A 21,140-nucleotide genomic window follows, 5' to 3' on the forward strand; every position below is an offset into this window, starting at 1 on the left:
CAATCATGTTTTAACCTCACAAATGTGGTCGCATGTGTTAAAACGGACACGTCTCCCAAGTAGTTCCTTCTCTGTTTATTTACATTTTCTCAAACTGAAGCTTTACATCTGTTATTTACATTTAAAGCTCAGCTATCCAAATACTTACAGCTGCCTTTACAGTCTGAAGCAGGCTGCTTTAGATTATCCTCGCATACATTTCCTGTGCCGAGCTATCGGATGTCCTCCAGAGTATCCCAGCATGCAGTGGGTGCATGGCATGGTACATCCTGGAAAGGTCACCAGGGATAAGAAACAACAACAGGAACTATTCACATAATATTTAGACTTTCCTGTTTCTGTAAGCAGTATGATGATGATGATGGTGTTTCTTCTGACATATGGAGAACATGCAAACGCCACACAGAAGACCCGGCCAGCTGGGTCAGATTCATCCTAAAGACCTTAATGAACCCAGGCGACAGTCACCTCTGACTAAGCCACAGAGCTGACCCATATTACGCCTCGTCTTATATCGCATTATGTCACGGACCTGTAGTAGCCTCTGATTCTAATTTTAAAACCGTAACAGGAGCGCCGTCATCTCCCTGCCGTCTCCGTTACTTTTGAGGGCTGCCTGACAGGACGCCTAAAGCCTCAAAGAGCAACCGGTGGCATAAATTAACTGATAAGATGCTTGGCTGACATTTAGCAGCAAAACCTCTCCGGTACCAGTTGAATGTAATCTACTTGATGGGAGCTCGATGCTCGCCTCCACTTTTCATCGTTGTGTTACTCAACTCCAGTCATGATTCTATCTGATGCTAATGCGGCTAATTTGCAGCACTCCACTGCCTCAGACTGACACTTCTTTGTTGTTGTTAATGCACATAAACCCAAACGGCGCTTCTTTTCCCTGTGTTAGCTACTGTCAAACAAGAAAAGTACGTATAAAGTAAACGGTGTGTTGGAGAGGATAGGGAAGCCCTACACCGTACTTTTGATAGTAAAATTCTGGCAGCTGTGGTCACCAGAATGCTATCGCAAAATTACAAACATTTTCTACATTTACAGTGAAGAAACTTATTGATATTGTTGATTTTAGGGTTTAAAAACGTGCTTCATTCCATATTTTAGTGTTGAAGAAAGTTTTAACCTTTAAAAATTTACATTAAAATACCACATTAAATAAAGTTTATGTAACTTTTTATAAATTTTTCCATCATCAGTACAACAGTTAGTGTATTTAACATTAAATATGTGCATTTTCAGCAACAACTGTGGTTGAAGCTGTCATATATATTAAAGCATATGTCTGTTATTAGCACAAAAGTACATCAATTTGATTGGTAACAAACTGTATTTTTTACATGCAGTAAATGCAGAAATTACCATGTTCTTTGTTATAAATATTGCAGCATGTTTCCATTCTCAGTACAACACTGTGTACATTTAACTGTGTAAACTGAATTCTTTTAGAGAATTAGATGCAAAAATTATAGTATTTTTCTACATATTTCAGCATTTTCCATTAAAAACTGAGCAGGAGTCGGGAAATGTATTTTTTCAAGAGAAAAAAAAATCTAAAAAACACACTTTCCCCTGATTATTTACGGTGATTCAGTGTTATATAAACTGCATCAAAGTGTTTCAGAGTTTACAGATTTTTACTGTCATGGTTTGACAGTTTTTTCACCGTAAAATGTACAAACATTTTTTTACAGTGTAACCTGATATTTTGTAAAAATCTGTTGAACCTTTTCTCAGTCAAATAGCACTTTAATCAAAGTTGTTTCTCAGCGTTATTTGTGCCTCTGGTGGTCGTACTGCAGCTCTGAGTGCAATAAACTGTAACGCTGACTCACAGTCTAAGCTCACACCTCTTCATATTTGCTTTTTACAACTGTGAAACTATTTTGCTGATTTCTTTTTCTAAAAATCCTTATTTCGCCTGTGTCCGTCTGTTTTGTTGGATTTCTAGGACAGGGACAGCTCTGGTGCCACTGTTCTCCACCTCGCATCCCGTTTCAGCCACCATGAAATCACCGACTGGCTGCTAAAGAGCGGTGAGGGCGACCCCGGAGCCTCCACCGATACCGGCGCCCTACCTGTTCACTACGCCGCTGCCAAGGGAGACCTGCCCTCTCTCCGACTGCTGCTGGGGCACAGCCCAAAGTAAGAGCGATGCCTTTGCAGCAACCGACGGGTTTCCTGTCACTGAAATGAAAACAGCCAGCGTGATTTATTAGTGGCCGATTTCCTCCTACTGCTGTCTAATGGTCACTTAATCTTGCAGGATTGCAGTTGATCCTTTGAGCAATGCCAGTGTTTAGAAAACACGCACTAAAAGCGAGCTGGGTGCCGCTGTTTGTTTACCTGAAACATATGAAGATAATTCTACAACATTCAATCTAAATGTGCAAAATACATGAAGCACAGAATGCAATGATAGTGTCAAACCTAAAAACTGATCCGTGCTAACATCTGTGGGCCTTTGGAGGTCATTTTCTATCAGAATTTTCTTTTATTCCTACCTGTTGTGACTGGTTACTGTCCCTTCTTTTCAAGACATTTTAATGTATGTTAGTGAAATTGTGCATTCTCATTGACTGTTTATAAAGATGGACGTAGCATCTGGCTCCAAAAATGAAGCCCACCCGGAAGTGTCAAAAACTTGCAATATCACGCCGTCCGCTAGGGTTGGCTCCAAAAAGCTTTTTCTCCATAGACCCCAATTCATCACCGGAAAAAATAAAATTTGATAGACTGATGTTCTACAGCTCAGGATTTTTTTCCTGTTAGTTTTCATGGTCAAAATCAGAGATCAGGTGGCCGATCTTAAAATAAATCAATACTGAATTTTAAATAAATCGTTAAAATTGGCGGAGCCAGGGGGCGTGGCTATACTTGATTGACAGTCCCATAGACTGGTCCTGCCCCTAGTTGCTCTCCGGTCCAGCCTGTTTGATGACGCTTTTTACATCACTGGCTCCAAAAAATCCAAAATGGCGACCAGGAAGTAGCAAAATCCGGGCTTCATTTTCTCGGCGTTGAAACCAACGGGTGACATCACGGTTAGTTCACGCCTGTGCATTCTAGAAATGTAATGAAAATGTGAGAAAAAACAGCCCAATATAAAAGCATTGTTACTTATGTTATAAATGCTTAACTACAACGTATCACAATCTACTCTGTCCTTTATCATTCTTTAACCAGTTACCAGACGACATTCTCTTCAGCAACTAAATCAGCAGCACATATTTCATTTTAAATCGGATTTTTAGACATTTCTCTCGGCTCCAGTCTGTTTTTTTCCTGCCGTTTGTAGCTGAAACAGAATAATGTAGACCAGATCCTCTGTTCAGATTCAGATTTCAGACTGTTGCCACTTAAGGAGTCTGACATTGATAAATGATCTTCCACATTCTCAAAGGTCAGCACATCAACTCTTATTTCTCCTCAGATGCTTAACAAACGATCACAACAGCAGCAGAAACAGTGGGATTAGGTCTCATGCTAGCAGTATTATTTAAAGAATCGACCGGCGAGAAGCAACTTGAACTTCGCTTTTTGATACCTGTGGAGCAATCTAAATGGTTTGTGTTCAAATCCCATTAAGGAAACAAAGCAAAAACCTCTTAGTAGCTTAGCTTTCCCAAAATACTGCGGCTGCTACTACAGCACACATGTGCCGCTTATGTAATACACCTAAAGATGTTTCAATAACGCCGATGAACGCCTGTCTAGCTGTGTGAGAGTCTCCTTAACAACCACGTCAGCAAGTTTGCAGGATATGCTTTGGATTATGTATCACTAAATTTCTACAGACATGACGGATTATTTTCATTATCTATTGATTGTTTTCTAGAAAGCATCAGAATAGAGGTCATTTCTGAAGAACTGAACTAAAATTAAAGAATCCTCAAGAGTGAAATGTCTTCAAGAACCAGAAGGAGGAGTCCGGTAGTCGTAAGAATCTACACAGACATCCAAATTTAGTGGGAAAAAAAAGTGTTTTTCTTTGTTCAGCATTCCAAAAGTGGAAAAGATTAACTTTACTGCAATGCAAGATCAGGAAATGCAGCGATTTATCTCACTAGAGAACCCACAGCCAACAAATGTTGGATTAAAGAATTAGTTTTAACATTGTGTATTTAATTTTGATTTAACTTCCCACATAAGTTACCCTTATTTCAAGGGATACCAGCAACATTTCAGTGAGGACGAGAGCCGCCGATTTGTTTCCTGTCAATCAACTAATTAATTAATTGACTAATCCTATTTGCAGGACGTGAATGCTTTTGTGCATTGTGCAGTTTCCCCTTAATGAGTGTCATCCCTAATCAGTGCAGCGTCAGACCCATCTGTGTCAGAGATAACAGTCGCCCATATTAGCTCCATGGACACGGTGAGATGTTGGCTGAGTTGTCCTCTGGGAAGCAGCACAGAGTCGTAGGACAAGAAGTACAACAAAGTCTTCATAAACAGGCTGTTTGCAGACAATGTCTGCTAAAAATGGATGCAGTTCTGCTTTCATTTCAGCCAGCTTCATATGTTTAAAAACACCCAAAAGGTTGATTTCAATAAGATAGCATTCAGCAGTTGTTAGCAAAATATTTCTTGTCTTCAGCCTGTCATATATACGTACATATAGTCTGTAATAAGGCTGCAACTAGTGATTGTTTTCACCGTCAATCAAGAGGTCAGTTATTTTCTTTGGTTTATAAAATGTCATATCATTTGTTTGAAATGTTAATCAGTGTTTTTCAAAGCCACTGGTGACATCCTTAAATGTCTTTTCTGGTTCACAATCCAAAGATATTCAGTTTCCTTTTTTTTTTATTTTTTATTTTTTTAAATATTAAAAAAACAGAACAAAGATATTCAGTTTCCTGTCATACATAAAACATAATTCACTTTAAAAAGCTGGACCTGAATTAATTATTTTTGAAAAACAACTACTCTAAGTGATTAATTATCAAAATGCTCGGCAATTAATTAACCAATAATCGATTAGTAACAGCTCTGCTCTGTAATTCCACTGAGAGGTGTCACAGTGGTTTTAATTCCTAAGCATTAAATTTTGTTGGAGACGATGCCGACGCATTTGCAGGTAGTTTTATAAACAGTTCCAGCAGTAAACAGTGGGAGAATGTGTTCCTCTAAATAAACGTTTTGCGTTTTACTTTATGTTTCTAATTCTAATTCTAATACAGCCTGTTGTTTAATTTGTTTATGGCTGCATTGCAACACTATATACAATGAAACTGCGTTTAAATAACATAATAAATGAGCAGACGTCGCAGTAAAACAGCTGCTGCTCGGCTTGTTCTGCATTTAAAATAATATTTTACCTGCCGGGTTGTAAAAGAATAAAAAAGGGAAATATTAACCCTTGAACTGAAGGATGTGCTCTGTTCTGGTATCAATGATCACTGACTGGTGCCAGAAAGACACAGAAATGTAATTACGCCTAATTTGAGCTAAACAGCCTTGTTGTTTAAATGGTGCTGACTTAGATGACCTTAGCAGGATAAGCGGCTTGTCCAGGCTCTAACCTTCTGCTGTGCACGTCCAATATTGTCCGGTTGCACCCCAGACAGGTGCATACCTGCTGAAAATTTAATGATCCACCAGGACACGGTAGCTCCCTGATAGCCGGGCCCCATTCACTGCTCTCCACCTCCCCTCCCACCGCTGCACTTTACCACCGTCTCCACGGTGACACACAGCAGCGCCAACCAGCGATAAGATAATGAGGAAAACAAATCCGTTTGAATAGACGGGCTGCTTTCTAGTCTCCAGCCTCGGGCATTGTTTAGAAAAGAACTTTGCAGCAGAGAGATAGCATTCTAGCCGGAGGGTTTATTACAAGCCACAAATTTGTATCTGTGAGACTTAAGAGGTAATTCGATGGCTCTGAGTTTGTTCTGCTTGAAAAATCACCAGGATAACACGACTCCCTGTGTTACATCACCACCTAATGAGGGTAAAACATAATGAGAGTGACTGCATGGTGGGAAAAGGACAGACACTGTAAACAAGCAGCAGCAGCTACATCTCAGCTGTTTGTTGTCTTTTCTGTTTGCAGCATTTCTCACTCATAAAAAAGCATAAAATAGTTCTCGCTAACACAGCATCGAGATACTGGAACACCTCTCCACCGGGGCTCATACTGCCAACTAGGCCTTGATCAGTGCAGATCTTTGAGGGCATGTGTGCTGCTTTGATGTTCCTCAGGTTATTTGATAAAATGCTTGATAAACTTGCGTTTTTTTCAGTTCTGATCTACTGTGCTAAACAAAATAAATCAGGAAACAAAAACTGTAAATGGCAACAAAAACATTTGAACCAACTCTGATTGTGAATTTCAGTGAAACATGGCCAGTGTTAACTTGATAACTAAACCTGTGGTTGCTCTGCCAGGAGGAGTTCTAAAAATGGCCGTTAAAAACAAATGAAAAAGTGGTAAAGATGAGTGAAAGAGCCACTCCGATTCATCACATAAGCAAAAAGATTCATGATAAAAACCCAGCTATGGAGGACTCGTGACAGACCCAGAGAGATTTGCTGCAGACTGGACGGCATAATAGTGACTGAAGTCAAGAAGAACAGATGAGAAACAGCAGCTCAAGGATTCCTCTAGAGATTAATGAGGATGAAGTGTTACTACTTAGGTCACAGACCATTCAAAACAGGATGAACAGGTCGGTGTTCAGACAGAAAATGCGTCAGAAACCAGCACTAAAAGCAAAACCTAGGACAGCTGGAATAAAATCAGAAAACATGTAGGGTTACAAATTCAACCCACATGAAGAAGCCCTGGTAAAGTATTCAATTGACAGCTTTGAGCAACTAAAACCACTCCACTAGGGATGTCCGATATTGGCTTTTTGATCAATCCCCGATATCGTCCAACTCTCAGTTTCCGATTTCGATATCAACCGATACCGATATCTGTGTTTTATTTAACTAATTTTAGCTAACATCACATATCTCCAGTGGTGGAATTAACGCATCATGCTTCATTTTATTGTGATGCTCCATTGGATGCATTCTCAGATGGAACAAGGATTTCCAAATTTAAACATTATCTGTGCAAAATAAGAAAACTACTTCAACTAAAGCTATGGAAAAAATGTCATATTTATGCCTTTTTTATTGTCCCAAACAACAGTTCACACCCTCCCTCCCTCTATGAGTCTATTCCAATGTGGTACAATTTTAAAAACTGTCGGCGAAATCCAGGCATCATTTTATCAGTTTTCATGAGACGCAAAACAACCAATAACGATATTGACTGATATTACATTCTTATGCCAATATCAGCACGATATTGTTGGACATCCTTACACGCCACTTAATAAAACTCATAAATAAAACTATGGCAATAAAACTACCACAACAGCTAGTCATAGATTGTGTAAAAAACAAGCCAGGTTAGTTACCGTATTTGGATAAATATCTTAGATTCGTTACATACAGCAAATTGTCTTTCTTTTGAATGAGAAACACACGTCAAAAATCCTCCGAAGTGAAGACGAGCAGTCGGAGGAGAGGGCCGACTACAGATGTTGATGCTGTTAAGATGCATCTTTGCTTCCACATGCATATTTTAGTGTCTGTTCAACATGCAAGCCGCATCTAAACACACATGACTCCCAGTTATACCCAAAACTAGAAGCCGTACGTGCTGTGAATCTACTGCTAACCGCGGTAAACTAAGCAGTGAACGAGACAGAGAGGCTATAGACAAGTTATGCAACCAATTAGTGTGGATTAAGACATACAGTTAAAAACGGGACACTTCTGCATTAGAATAACCCAGAAAATAAGCGCTCCGAACCTCTGTTTTGAATACAGTGGGAGTCAGAGAAACTAGCAGTTATATGAGGATTTTTAAAGTATATATTTTTTCCACTTTTCTTAGATGACAGGAATAGGCAGGATGTAATTGTTCACAGAGTCATAAATAAAGTGAAGATATGCTAACGTCTCCTCGCCCTCAGATAAAAGAGCTTGTGTCAAAATTAGTCTGGATTTTATCTTGAAATTAGGTATTTGATGCAAGGGGAAGTTTCACTATTAGCACAAATAAGAAAAGATTAAAAAGCAGATCCAGTTCAAGTACTTAAATATATAAAATATAATGATTTGTATGGATATTGAGGTACGAATGCATTCAAGCTTTTCTTTCTGTTTAGAGTAGAAGTCTTTACTATGGTGTGCTCTTTCTAACTTTAAGTGTTTGAAATGAAAGTTGAATTTGATTACATTTGCATACACAGAGTAAAGGCTAAACAGTCGAGTATTTCTCTCAGCCAGTGACTGAGCTGAATTATTTTCCTCAGATTTAATCTTCTTAATAACTTCTTGGTACAACTTGGACAAAACCGCCTTTCTGTTCCCTTTAGCAGCGAGAGGTTTAACGTGAGAAAATGCAGCGTGACGTGGTATTACGAGATGCTTCTGGGTAAAAGGCCTGCAGTGTCACAACTAGATATTACATAGGAGTTTTGTTACGAAGACTAAATCTTAGATACACCGTCTTTAAAGTGAATCTTTACGTGCTCCTCGACTTCTTTAAAAAAATCTCTAGATAAACTGGAAACATGCATTGAGAGTGAAGTGAGCACGAGGCTGTTTTATGCAAATTAGTTGCATCTTCGGCCTCAGTTATTGGTCTGAGCTGATGTTTGAAATCAACAGCCATCAACCACAACATTAAAACCAGAGTCTGGCCAGTCTTTTCTTCAGGAGGAAATGACATCATGTGGAGCAGGTCATGTGATCTGGAATTAACACACTTCCTGGAGAGGTGTTTCTGTAACGGGGAACTTAGTGGAAAGGGATTTAATTTGTTATTTTCCATATAAAATTTGATATATTGCCATAAAAGAAATATCTGTCATGATTATCTCAACGTAATATAAAAAACATAATCAAAACTATTTCTGAATCAGCTCATTTTATTATTGCTTAGCTAATTAGAAGGTGGTTGGTGTTAAATTCAGACGGTTATTTAGTTGACATTTTAATAATATCCAATCATTTTTTATTAGTAACTGATTGTTTGCGTAATAAATTATTATGGAATTTGTAAAGACATGATCATAATGAACATAAAAACATTTGATTTTTTGCTTTTAATAAAAATGTATGCAGATATATCCCATGGACTTCAAAAGTCCTTCAATTGAATATTGACCCATTATGTAATCAGATTTGTATTGTGAAATATATTTAAACACAGTTTCGCACAAAAAACACAAATGTCACTAAGGTAAATAAAGTGTCTACATTTTCCCACAACCTTCCTTCATTATTTAGACAGGAAAAACAATGAGCACATAGTGAGTGTTTATTAAGAAGAAGGCCATTAGTGTGGCATCAATCACTTTACTAGTAATGGAGATAACCTTGCTCATTGTTCCTGTCTATGTGAGGGGGAAGGGAGAGGCCAGACCACAGACAGTTACCGAGGTAAATTACTCATCAGAGCTGAGCTGGAAATATATCAAGTGTCTTCTGTTTTAGTGAGTTTTTCTTCCTCCCAGCGGCTGATGAAGTGGCGTCTCTTGTGCTTCTTGTGTCGTCACACAAGGCTAACCTCTTTCTCGGCCCTTTGAAAGCTACACCTGCTCTCCAAAAGCACTCCTGTAGCAGCGAGTGTTCGAGCCTCTTCACTTTGAAGAGTTGTGACAAAGGCATTGTGTTGCTGTGAGAGAATTATATCCGCCTCACCGTGAACACACTCCACCTCCTGACTCCTAAAAACGTCGTGGTTAGGACTAATATCGGTTTCTCTACTAAACAGACCCCAGTGTGCAGCTGAACTTTATCCCACTTTAGTTACACGCATGAATAATTCATCTGAGCGCCCACTTCCTGATGACAGAAACGCAGATTACTTCCCCGTCTTATTTTGAAATATTTAGTGTTTACTTTTGTTTACTTGGAACTTTTCCCTCAGTCACCCAAACAGACCTCTGTTGTTTTCTGTCGAAGGGAAAGCGACGCCTCAGACTTTGTCGTTTCCTCTATATTTACTGGCACAGATCGATCACAAGCAAATACAGCTTTGTGTGTTTAATTTGAGCATAAATATCCGTGTGTAGCTTTAATGAGCCAAATCCTTTTGGGGAAAGCATGGCAGGGTCATGTTTGATTCTAGAGGAGCCACCCTGCCTCTCAGCTTCTCTTCTCCTATTTACCTACTAAGTTGCCCACTGGCATCCCTTCGTTAAGCACAAAGCAAGTCGAGCAAAGCCAGTGGAGTGATAATCCTCTTAGGAGACTCGTTGCTCATTTGTCAGAGTCCAAATAAAGCCACAACCTTATGGGATTTAGTGTGGAAGTGCCCGTTCACTCCCTGACCTCCCGCTGCGACGGAGAAGATCTAGGACAAGGAGGGATCCAGGCATTGGAGGAGGTTTTGCATCGGAGGCGGAGTGAAGGACCTTTGCAAATAAAGGAGAGCGGGATTTGGCTGGACACCAGTACTGTCTCTGCTTAGAATAGCCCAGTGTTCACATTGACAAAGGCATGTTTTTCAGTCAGTTAGGTACATGTCTTCAGACTAAATAAACACAACCACTTCTATAGATAAATCTGAAAACACTGTTCATGTTTTCTAAATGCTTGCATTGCTTTAAGGTCATTCTTATAAAGTGTTCTGTCAACAGAGCCAAATCAACAGCCTAATCTCTTCAACCGACTACTGTTTTTGTGGGCAAATAAGAAAATGTGCTTTACAGCCGTGATCAGGTCAGACATAGCCGGGTTACTGCTTCTTTATCACCATCACAGCGTCAGAAATGTAAACAAAGGAGAAATTAGCCATAACAAGTGTGTAGCAAAGTACATTTCTATTTATTTTTCTTGGGTGAAAACTGCAAGTGCATAAAAAAGTATAAACAATGACCTGATGGAAGCATCTAGAACACACAAACTGTGTATTTAGTCTAGTGTCAGCTTAAGAGTTTTCCAGTCTGACTCTGTGTGGGGAGTTTTACTGTCTTTGAGCTTGTTTCTGAAAATTTTCCAAAGAGCTAACTGAAAAAAAAGCTGAAAGCCTCAAGAAAACATTTGAACTTGTGCAACAGCAGAATGAAGAAGTGGATTTATAGACTTTCTGTATAATTAGGAGAACTGAACACAGACCCAATAATACAAACTCAAAGAATGTTCCTGAACTTAAGACCTGCACTTCTTATTTTAGAAGGAAATTGTTTATTTTTATTCACAAGCTACACAATTGACAAGTGAGTGAATGGGATTCTTTCTCGGAACAACACCTCAACTAAGATGGTGTTTCGTTGCTTTTGACAGGCTCAGTGTAAGAGTTTTATTTTTAAGGTAGTGTCTACAGATACGGACCCGTACCCGTAGCCTGTGGCCTACGGATACGGCACTTTCCATTTGCCAGTCAGATATGGACCCGTATGCGAGTCTCGCGAGTCAAGAAGCTGCTAACCGCTGCAAACTGTTGAAAGGTAAGCAAAGGTTAAGGTTAGGGTTAGTGTTAGGGTCAGGTTTAGGGTCCGTACCTGTAGTACCGATGCTACGGGTCCGTACCGCTAGCGTCTACCGGGAGTCACGTGACCAGATCTCGCGTATCTGATTGGCAAATGGAAAGTGCCGTATCCGTAGTCCACAGGCTACGGGTACGGGTCCGTATCTCTAGCAACAACCTATTTTTAATTTGAAACCGGAGCTCTTCTTGTTAGATTTCTAAACCTGCAAAGAAGATGGTTGCAAATAATCTGCACTGAAATTCTGTTCTAAATGTGTAAAAGCACCAACTTTGTCAAAATGGAAATATTTTCAATATTGTGGTTGGTCGGCTGAAATTTTTAACTATAGACATGAAATTAGTCAAATCTTCATTTAGTAAACATCATTTGTACCAACATACTGTTAAAATGAATCACACAACTGAAACCTGAGCTAATTTGAAGCATAATATCCTCAGTTTGGTTGGCTTTCTGTCCACCCACGAGTCCTTTGTTAACCTAAGTCTTTCACTTCCTCACAGTGTTGTCAACTCCCAAACTAAGAATGGTGCCACACCGCTCTACCTGGCCTGCCAGGAGGGTCATCTGGAGGTCGTCCAGTACCTGGTCAAGGATTGCGGAGCTGATCCGAGCATCAGAGCCAATGACGGGATGACACCTCTGCACGCTGCTGCCCAGATGGGCCACAACACTGTCATCGTATGGCTGGTACGTTTCAAAGTTGTGACGCTGTGGAGCTAATCATTACGTTTGTTTTCCTAGAACCACTACCCATACTTTAACTGATCACAGGGTAAACACACCTGATGTCTAAATCAGAGTCTAAATTAAGGCCAGGTAGTTTTCTTGAAGGTATTACATAGAACATTTTCAAAAAGTAGATTATCCCACATGTTTCTAACAAATTTCAAACCCAGAGAAATCTGTAGTTTTACTCAGTTTAACTGTGTTTCATTGTTGCTACCTGTGGCAGAGGCTGCCCGAATATTCAGATCCATTTGTCTGGTCTCCTGGACGCAAATTTTGCACACTGCCTTCGTTTAGTCTTCAGTTAAACTGAAGAATTCCCAAACAGTGGAGGTCTTCGGCATCTTGTCTTGCGTTTATGCAACGAAGTGAAGCGTGACGTCAGAGTCGGCAGCAACCCGGCCATTCGGGTGGTGGTGAGAAACACGAATGAAGGAGCCGAGATGAGCCGAACACGACGGGATGAGCCGAAGTGGGCTGAAGGCGAAGGGAAGAGACGAGCTCCGAATATTACTATTTTCGTCTGGGGGGAGGAGGGGGTGATCACATAGACATATGTGTATATGTTTATGTGATCACACGACGGGATGAGCCGATATGAGCCCATGTGGGCTGAAGGCGGAAGGAAGACAGTAACGCCGAATATTCGTTCCGCCCGGTAACGTCCGACCGGGATGAATATTCGGATACCAAAATTAATATCCGGACACCGCCGTAGCAAATTCGGGATATGCGGGTCCAGCCCTACTTGTTTGATTCATTAAATGAGTTCCAATACAAGTTTACTATGTTTTTTGTATCTAAAACACATGATTACACTCTTGTTGAAGCATTTGTAACTACCACATAGCACTAATATAAAATTTAACTTTCCACCTTTTACAGCTGGAACAAGTTTCTCAGACTGCAGCTGAAGTTGTTCTCACTAACTGTAACTTACGTCCTCATCGTTCCCCTCCTCTGTAGATGAGTTTCACAGAGATCAGCCTGGCGGACAGGGACGGTGACGGAGCCACGGCGATGCACTTTGCAGCCAGTCGTGGTCACGCCAAAGTGCTCAGCTGGCTGCTGCTGCACGGCGGAGAGATCGTCACCGACAACTGGGGAGGGACGCCCTTACATGACGCTGCAGAGAACGGGGAACTGGAGGTGTGTGCTGTGTCCTATGTTTACTCATGTGGTGTCAGAGTGGAATGAAAACGGTAACAGAATACAGATAAACATTGCTTCTTTCTGGTATGAGTATAGAATGAAGAGATTCTAAGTTACCAGAGAAAAAGGTGCCATTTTCACAGCAAATACAAGTTTTAAAATTATCTGGAATAGTTGGAAGTTAAATGCAAATTCTTGGTCGAAGCACACAGAGCAGGTATCTGTAGTTTAGGTATTAGAATATAGTTTAATGTAAAGGCTCACCACTGAGAGATTTGGTGTTTGCAGTAAATTGTTAAATGTAAAACTGGGTTTCTGATGTTTGACAGTAATGGCAGTAGATATAGGCTGAAAAAATATTCTAAATAAACAATATTCAAATAAATTATGTAAATGCATTGTAATTCTTAGTACTTGGTTACCCGCAGCAGGTTTGACAGCCATCTGTTTTGAATGAATGGCCTCTCGCTTATGGTTTTCACCACCCTGCTAATTTGGCTAACCGCTAACTGTGTCCTGATGTCATCGCACAGCTTGATGGATCACACCTAAAGAAAAACCTAAACCAGATAATAACCAGTGTACAAGGAGGGTTTTGAAACCTGAGAAAACATGTTTAAGAAGCTAACTGTGACACTATGCCAAAAAAACCCAAAAACAAAGCGTGTTCAGTCTGAGAACAAACAGCTTACTCTGACTTCCACAGGGACTTGGCAGGAAGGTTTCTGGACAGCCGCTTTAAACTAATTCCAAGTTTCTTTCAATTATGGAACAGAAAACAAGTTTTGCCCTGCCACTGAAAGACAACTGAAGGACAGGACATCATCAAAGCATGGGGCTTTCTGCTTTAAATATCCTGCTGTAGTGACTCATAACTGAAACGTATCGTCACTGAGAGCAAAACTAATGTAAATGTGGTTTTTGGTATTTTTAGGTTTTGAACAGTGGTTCAAAAAGTGTGAGTATAATGAGTGAACTGCTTTAGGGTATATACTATATCTCCTTTATATTGTAATATTTGTCAAGTTTTATCAATGCTTTTGTCGTACAAATTGGCCATAACTGCATTTTCTGTTACTCCACATTAAAGTCAAATGCTTTCAGCTTCTTACATGGTTTTCACAGAAAAACATGTCTGCAAGATTTTGTAGCAAATTATTTTAAACTTCACTGATCTGCAAGGATTTTAAAGACCCCCTTCTAATGAAAATATAACTTAGCATGTCCATACGATGGTTTTTATATCATGAGATAAACTAGCAGTGAGCACATTTGGTTGAATATTTCCACCGTGTCATAAACATGGATTCAGATCTCTGGGGTTTCATCCAAAGCAATCCTTTCAGGGTTAGGCTTTCAGGGCCATTATTCCTGTTCTGGTTTAAATATGTCTGCCTGAACTACTGTAATATTTAAAGTTTACATTACCATAGCGTTTATGTCAAGTTATATCCAAGTCATTTTAAGGCAAAAATAGACTTCTCACTTCTAAACATGTAACTTTAATGCACATGTGTGACGTTTTAGGGGCTTACTCAATGACCAGAGAAGCATTTTAAGAACTTTCATCTTATTTCTGTCTAACGCCGTCTCCATCTACTCTCCAGTGCTGTCAGATCCTGGTGGTGAACGGGGTGGATCTGGGCATCAGGGACCAGGACGGCTTCACAGCTGCAGACCTGGCCGAATACAACGGCCGCTCCCAGTGTGCCAAGTACCTGCGCACCGTGGAGAACATGGTAAGTCTGGACCTCTAACCTCCATAGAAACGGAACCAAACTGAGGAGATATTTGCTGTCTGGATTTAGTCTTGATCTACACAGACTTTGGAAGAAACAGCAAATATACACAACAAAAACGAGGAAGGAATATTTCAGTAAAGTTGCACATTAATACTATAATTGTATGTCTGTATTATATTATATTACTTTACTCATTCAGTGATTTCAGCAGCATTTTCTGAAGGTCTCTCTAAGATTTTTGCATCAAAAATAACAATGACATGGGCGAGAAGAAAGAAAGGAAGGAGAAAATGTATTTCTGTTGCGCTATATATTAACATTTTGTACCATATGTCTGTTTTCAGACCTCTATAAAGATAATCCTCTTTCACATTGAAAGAAATCATACTTTTGTTGACTTTGTATTCATAATTTGGATCCATACTAAGACCATGATCTGAGCCAGGAAGGTTGTGAACTACTGCTTTAGGTGTTACAACATTTGTAATATTTAAATTATTGCATGATATGGGAGACACTTAAGTTCTCATACAGTGTGTTTTACTAATGTGTATTTTTTGCATCTTCAAACAGTAATTGGCCTCCTGGGAGCTCCACTCCTGAACATCAAAACAGGAGACGATATAGTAGACCGCACTAGATGTGAAGGACAGCATATGCACCGTCGTCTTGTCCATTCTGTCAATAACACAAATTCCTAACTTCCAATCATCCAACTCTGCAGGAAATCAAGATTTATCATATCTGCTGCAGTGACTTCATGATGCATCACCACATTAGCTCTGATTCTGCACAATATATATTTGTAAAATCTGATTAAAGTGTTCAAATAATCATTAATGTTAAAGGGGAACTTCGTTTTTTTTCAACCTGGGGTCTGTTTCCATTTGTCATTTCATACATGTGAGTGATGGAGAAATGAATTTTCGACATAGCTCCAGTATTTAGCCAGGCAGGCAGCTTAGCAGCTCAGCTAGCAGCTCAGCTAGCGAAAAGTATGGGGCAACTTGCCCCCCCGCGTCAAAGTCCGCCCTAACGTGCTTTTTCCCCACACTGACCGGCTCAGATAGTCTCAATGAGTGTCCCACAACATACTAGAGATGAGAAGTGAAGGAAAACCTCCACATTACCTGGTGATCGCTCTTTGTTGTGGTCTGTATCCAAATCTCAGGACGTTAGAAAGTAAATCTCGTTCCGAAATCGCGTTCTAGCGTCCTGAGATTTCATAAAATTCATTTCTCCATCACTCATATGTATGAAATTACAGATGGAAACAGACCCCAGGTTGAAAAAAAACAAAGTTCCCCTTTAATTCTTACCTCGTTGGCCCCAAACAACCACAATCCAACATACTGTACACATTACAACAATAAAAGCTGTCACTGAACCGACCTGCAGCTAATTACTAGAACGTCTGACATATGTTGGCCTGCAGGGCTTCAACACACTGAGATCCCTGAGTGACCACAGCAACAATCACTCCTCCACTCTGGAAACGGATTTCCCTTCTCTTGTGCTCTTTGTCATGAGGGACATTCATCCAGTTGAGCCCAGCACTGTGGGAAAAGCGAAAGGCCCTGGAGGTTTTCTAACCAGCTGTGAGAGGTTTCATTAGTGTGCAGTAATTAAACTCACGCTGCTTTTCTCCTGGTGTGAGTCAGCAGGGACTGAGACCCGGTGGGATTTATGGACCGACGGCTGAACATGGAGATAATTCATATCAATAAGACTTAATTTATCTGCCTCGTATGATGACACCGTGTCTTTTGATATGTAAACTAATTAAACCAGATGTTTTACTAACGAGCAGCAAGGACTGTAGAGCGTCAGGCTGATGATGTAACCGTATTTTGACAGAGTGTGGAGCACCGCGTTTTGTCTCGGGACCCCTCGACGGATCTCGAGTACAAGCAGCCGGACTCGGGTCTGTCGTCCCCGAACACCACCATGCCTCCCACCAGCCAGGCGGCACACTTCGACATCAGCTCGCCGTCCAGCTCCCTGTCCAACTATGACTCAGCCAACTCCAGCCAGTCCAGCACCGGGGAGAAGAGAAGCAGCTTAACGATGTCACGAGGCCCACCGGCTCAGCTCAGCACAGTGGCGCACACAGGTCTGCAACTCATGTACATTTTTCACTTAATTTAATCCCAGATGACGCCCCAATTTGTCTCTAAATCGAAATATAAAAGACTGACAAGCTCATATTTTCTCATATATTTGACATCAAATCGCAGTCACAATGTTGGATGAAACCAGCCATCACTTGGCTATAAATCTGGGACTTTTACATGCCAACCAGCAGTAACGCAGGGGTGTCCAACATGCGGCCCGTGGGCCAAAAGTGGTCCTCCAGAGGGTCCAATCTGGCCCTCAAAGTGTAGAAATTACAGAGAAGACATTAACTGTAAATTGTAAGTTTGCAAAACTGTAAATTTAAAATAATTTCTAGACCATGACAAGTTGTTTTAATCATAAAGTAAAATACTAGATTGTTCTTTTGTTCTTTTGCTGTTTTGTGGCTCATTTTTGTGATATTTTGTCTTGTTTTTTTTGTCTGACTTCTGATGTTTGTTTAATGTTTTGTTTCTCGTTTTTTGTCGTTTTGTGTTTCCTTTTTGTCTCACTTGTGTTTTTTGTCATTTTGTGTCTTGTCTTGGTCATTTTTCTGTCTCTCTCTTGTCGTTTGTTCATGTTTATGTCGCTTTGCGTCTTGCTTTTGTTTTGTGGGTTTTTTTTGTCTGACTTTTGTTACTTCGATCATAAAGTAAAACACTATATCATTCAGTTCCAGATAGCTATAACTTTTGTAGACACTCTGTGATCTGAAAGTTGTCATGTGGAAATGATAAACTGAGGCATAAAATTGTTAAAATTTCACTTATCTTTCTTAAGAAATTTCAGGTTTTTCATAATGTTTTGTACAAAGTTAATTCCTTGAATAGGAACGTTTTTCAGAATGTACTTTCTTTCCACTAAAACAAAGAAAGAAATTAGGAGTTGTGGTTATTTATAGGTTATTATGCTGTGATTTTATTGGTCCGGCCCACTGGAGATCAAACTGGGCTGAATGTGGAACCTGGACTAAGAGGAGTTTGACTCTCCTACAATGATGGAAACTCCTCTATTTGCTTCCTTTTGTTCTACATCACAGGTGCTGGCTACAGTGGTGCTGCACCCTAGTGGTCCCTGTGCACACAGTTTGTTTTCGATGGCCGTCCTTAGAGTCATTCACGTTTAAACTGTGTGCATCGTGTTTTGTTTCCTGTAAAAATGCGCCTCCTTTATGAACTCCGTCTGTCACAGGTGCGTCAGACTCGGCCATCTCAGACATGCAGGCATACATGGACATGCTAAACCCAGACATCGGCTCTGACGTGCCCAAGAAGACTGAGGTACCTGCTGATTCGAAGGCCCCGCCGCCGCCACCGCCAGCGTATCCACCGCCTCCTCCTCCACAGTGCCCCCCGGTGCCTCCTCCGCCCCCGAGCTACCCGGCGCCGAAACCCCCTCAGGAGCCTTCGTCAGCTGAGTTTCTGAAGGTGAAGGGCAACCTGCGGCACGTGGAGAACAAAAAGGAGGTATGGACAGTGTTGGTGAACTCCTTGAAGCTGTCCAGAGACATGCCCTCAAAAACTCCCAAGAATCACATTTGTCATTAAGATAATTGTTTGTGCCTGTCTGAACTGTTTCACTGCCTTATTTATAGAGCAAGATTAGTACATGCATTCACACAATGTAGTATTTTGATATATTTCTCATATAGGATGAGGCACAATACAGTATTAGCTCAAACATGCTCCCTTTATTTTATCAAAACTGCAGAAATCTCCAGTTTTGGGTACATAAAACTTCAAAAAGTAGCTTCTCCGTTGTGACATGATATAGGACAACCCTAAAAAAGCAGGAAGAACCGGGTGTTTGGGATAAATTGGCCATTAGCTGCTATTTTCCCTCCTGTCTAATCAGTTGGGCTATAGCTCTTCTCCAACAATGTGCCTTGTCTTGGCGCTAACACAATGATGGTATTGTGTTAGCGCCGGCTAATGAGGCCAGAGAAGATGCTCATTACCGCAGGAGGCCTCTGAGTTGACACACACAATAGTGGATGTGATGCATTGGATGTTAATTCCACGTAATTCCATTTTACGTAATCTGGCCACAGATCACTGGAAAGTGTTTAAAGAGCTGACAAGGAGCAGCGATTAGGATCCGAACAGACTGCTGCTGGTGGTTTAGCGTCGCTGCGAAGCACTAAGACTGGTTGTGAAGTTGTAATTCTAACACAAATGTAAATGAGTTGTCCAGGGAATGTTGTGATTACGACAAAGATAACCTATCTGAGGGATCACTTTCACCTCATGAAACTTTCATTCTCTGATTGTTACCCGTGTGATGATATGAGTCTCTGTCCAGTCACATGAAGATTATTTAGGACAGGGGTGTCAAACTCATCTTAGTTCAGGTTCCACAGTCGGCCCAATTTGATCTGAAGTGGACCGGACCAGTAAAATCACAGCAAAATAACCTATAAATAACCACATCTCCACATCTTTCCTTTGTTTTAGTGCAAAAAACACAAACAATACAAAAAGGAAACACAAAAACATAAAACAAACAACAAAAGTCGGGCAAAAAATCAACAAAAGCAACAAAAACAATCCACAAAGTGACAAAAGAACAATCTAGTGTTTTACTTTCTGATCCAAACAACTTGTCATGGTCTAGAAATGAGTTTAAATTTATAGTTTTACTAATTTACAATCTGCAGTTAATGTCTTCTCTGTAATTTTTACACTTTGAGGGCCGGATTGAGGACCACTTTTGGCCCGTGGGCCGCATGTTTGACACCCTTGCATTACTGCTGGTTGGCATGTAAAAGTCCTAACCTGGCAATAGCCAGATTAATAATTGTGTAGTACTTGATAGTACTCCACAATATCAATCTGGGACCGCTCCATGTAAATCCGTTGGGAGGAAAGAGGCACGGATTGGACAATGCAACAGTATGTCCCGCCTCTGACAGGTTTGTTTTTAGCCAATCGTGGGATCTTCACAACGAGCGGAGCCAATTGGTAGATTAAACTCTTACCAAAACCCGTAGGTAAAAAAGCACAAACATCTTTACCATCCAGAAATGAGCAAAGTGCCTCTCGTTGTTCTTCCTTCAAAGAAGCGATACGAGATTCAGCTAAAACTGACTTAATAGCAGCATCTACACGATCGTTGTCCTCCGTTGCCGTGTTTGTTTTGATCTACTGGCGCTTGGTGTCGTCTTCACACCCGGATATCCCGCCCCACACACGAATACTGCTGCGTGATTGGCCCGTGCCAACTTGGTGCTGTACGAAAAGTGAATGCGGGAGCGGGGCAAGATGGTTTCTTGAGAGATTTGTGAACTCACAAATATCGTGAGAAATCAACTTGCTGGCAAGGTTATAAAAGTCCCAGATCTAGAGCCAAGTGATGGCTGGTTTCATCTAACATTGGGATTGTGATTTGATGTCAGATATATGAGGAAATATGAGCTTGTCCGTCATTTATATTTCGATTTAGAGAAACTGGGGACCGGATTGGACCCTCTGGAGGACCACTTTTGGCCCACGGGCCTCATGTTTGACACCCCGATTCAATTTTAACAGAACACCAGTAAAAGACCTATAGTTTTGCAAAATTTCAGGCTCACAGCAGCATCTTCATCTTGCAGAAGAACTGTCAAATCACACATCTCTGTCTTTGCATTTTCAACTAAAAGCAGAAAAACTAGAGAAGCAGCAGAATGAGCTGGTTCACTGGAAGAATCGATTGTTCAGACGACGGCTGTATGTATGGATCTGTTATGCAAAGTCAGCTGTTGGAAAGCGTGTCCGTTCACCGTACACTGTCGTCATGGTGAGCTGTGTGTGTGTGTGTCTGCGTGCGCGTATGAGCCGTCAGCCGTGTGCAGGAGGGTTTTTAATTAGTGCCGCCCCCTCTCCCGTCGGTGCCCAGGCGACCGGCCCGG

At 40.8% G+C, this 21,140-nt stretch overlaps 1 protein-coding gene across 1 annotated transcript in view; it reads left to right on the forward strand.

The window, feature by feature from the left end:
• Window positions 1–21,140, forward strand: part of espn (espin) — a 56,044-nt gene that overhangs the window by 2,538 nt on the left and 32,366 nt on the right. Inside the window, exons 2-7 of the mRNA XM_051949093.1 lie at window positions 1,961–2,154; window positions 12,017–12,203; window positions 13,209–13,391; window positions 15,002–15,133; window positions 16,994–17,249; window positions 18,443–18,717. Of these exons, the coding sequence (XP_051805053.1) occupies window positions 1,961–2,154; window positions 12,017–12,203; window positions 13,209–13,391; window positions 15,002–15,133; window positions 16,994–17,249; window positions 18,443–18,717 (1,227 nt within the window). The remainder of the gene's footprint in view (window positions 1–1,960; window positions 2,155–12,016; window positions 12,204–13,208; window positions 13,392–15,001; window positions 15,134–16,993; window positions 17,250–18,442; window positions 18,718–21,140) is intronic.

Source organism: Acanthochromis polyacanthus, chromosome 6, assembly GCF_021347895.1.
Source record: "Acanthochromis polyacanthus isolate Apoly-LR-REF ecotype Palm Island chromosome 6, KAUST_Apoly_ChrSc, whole genome shotgun sequence".
NCBI classification, from domain to species: domain Eukaryota; kingdom Metazoa; phylum Chordata; class Actinopteri; family Pomacentridae; genus Acanthochromis; species Acanthochromis polyacanthus.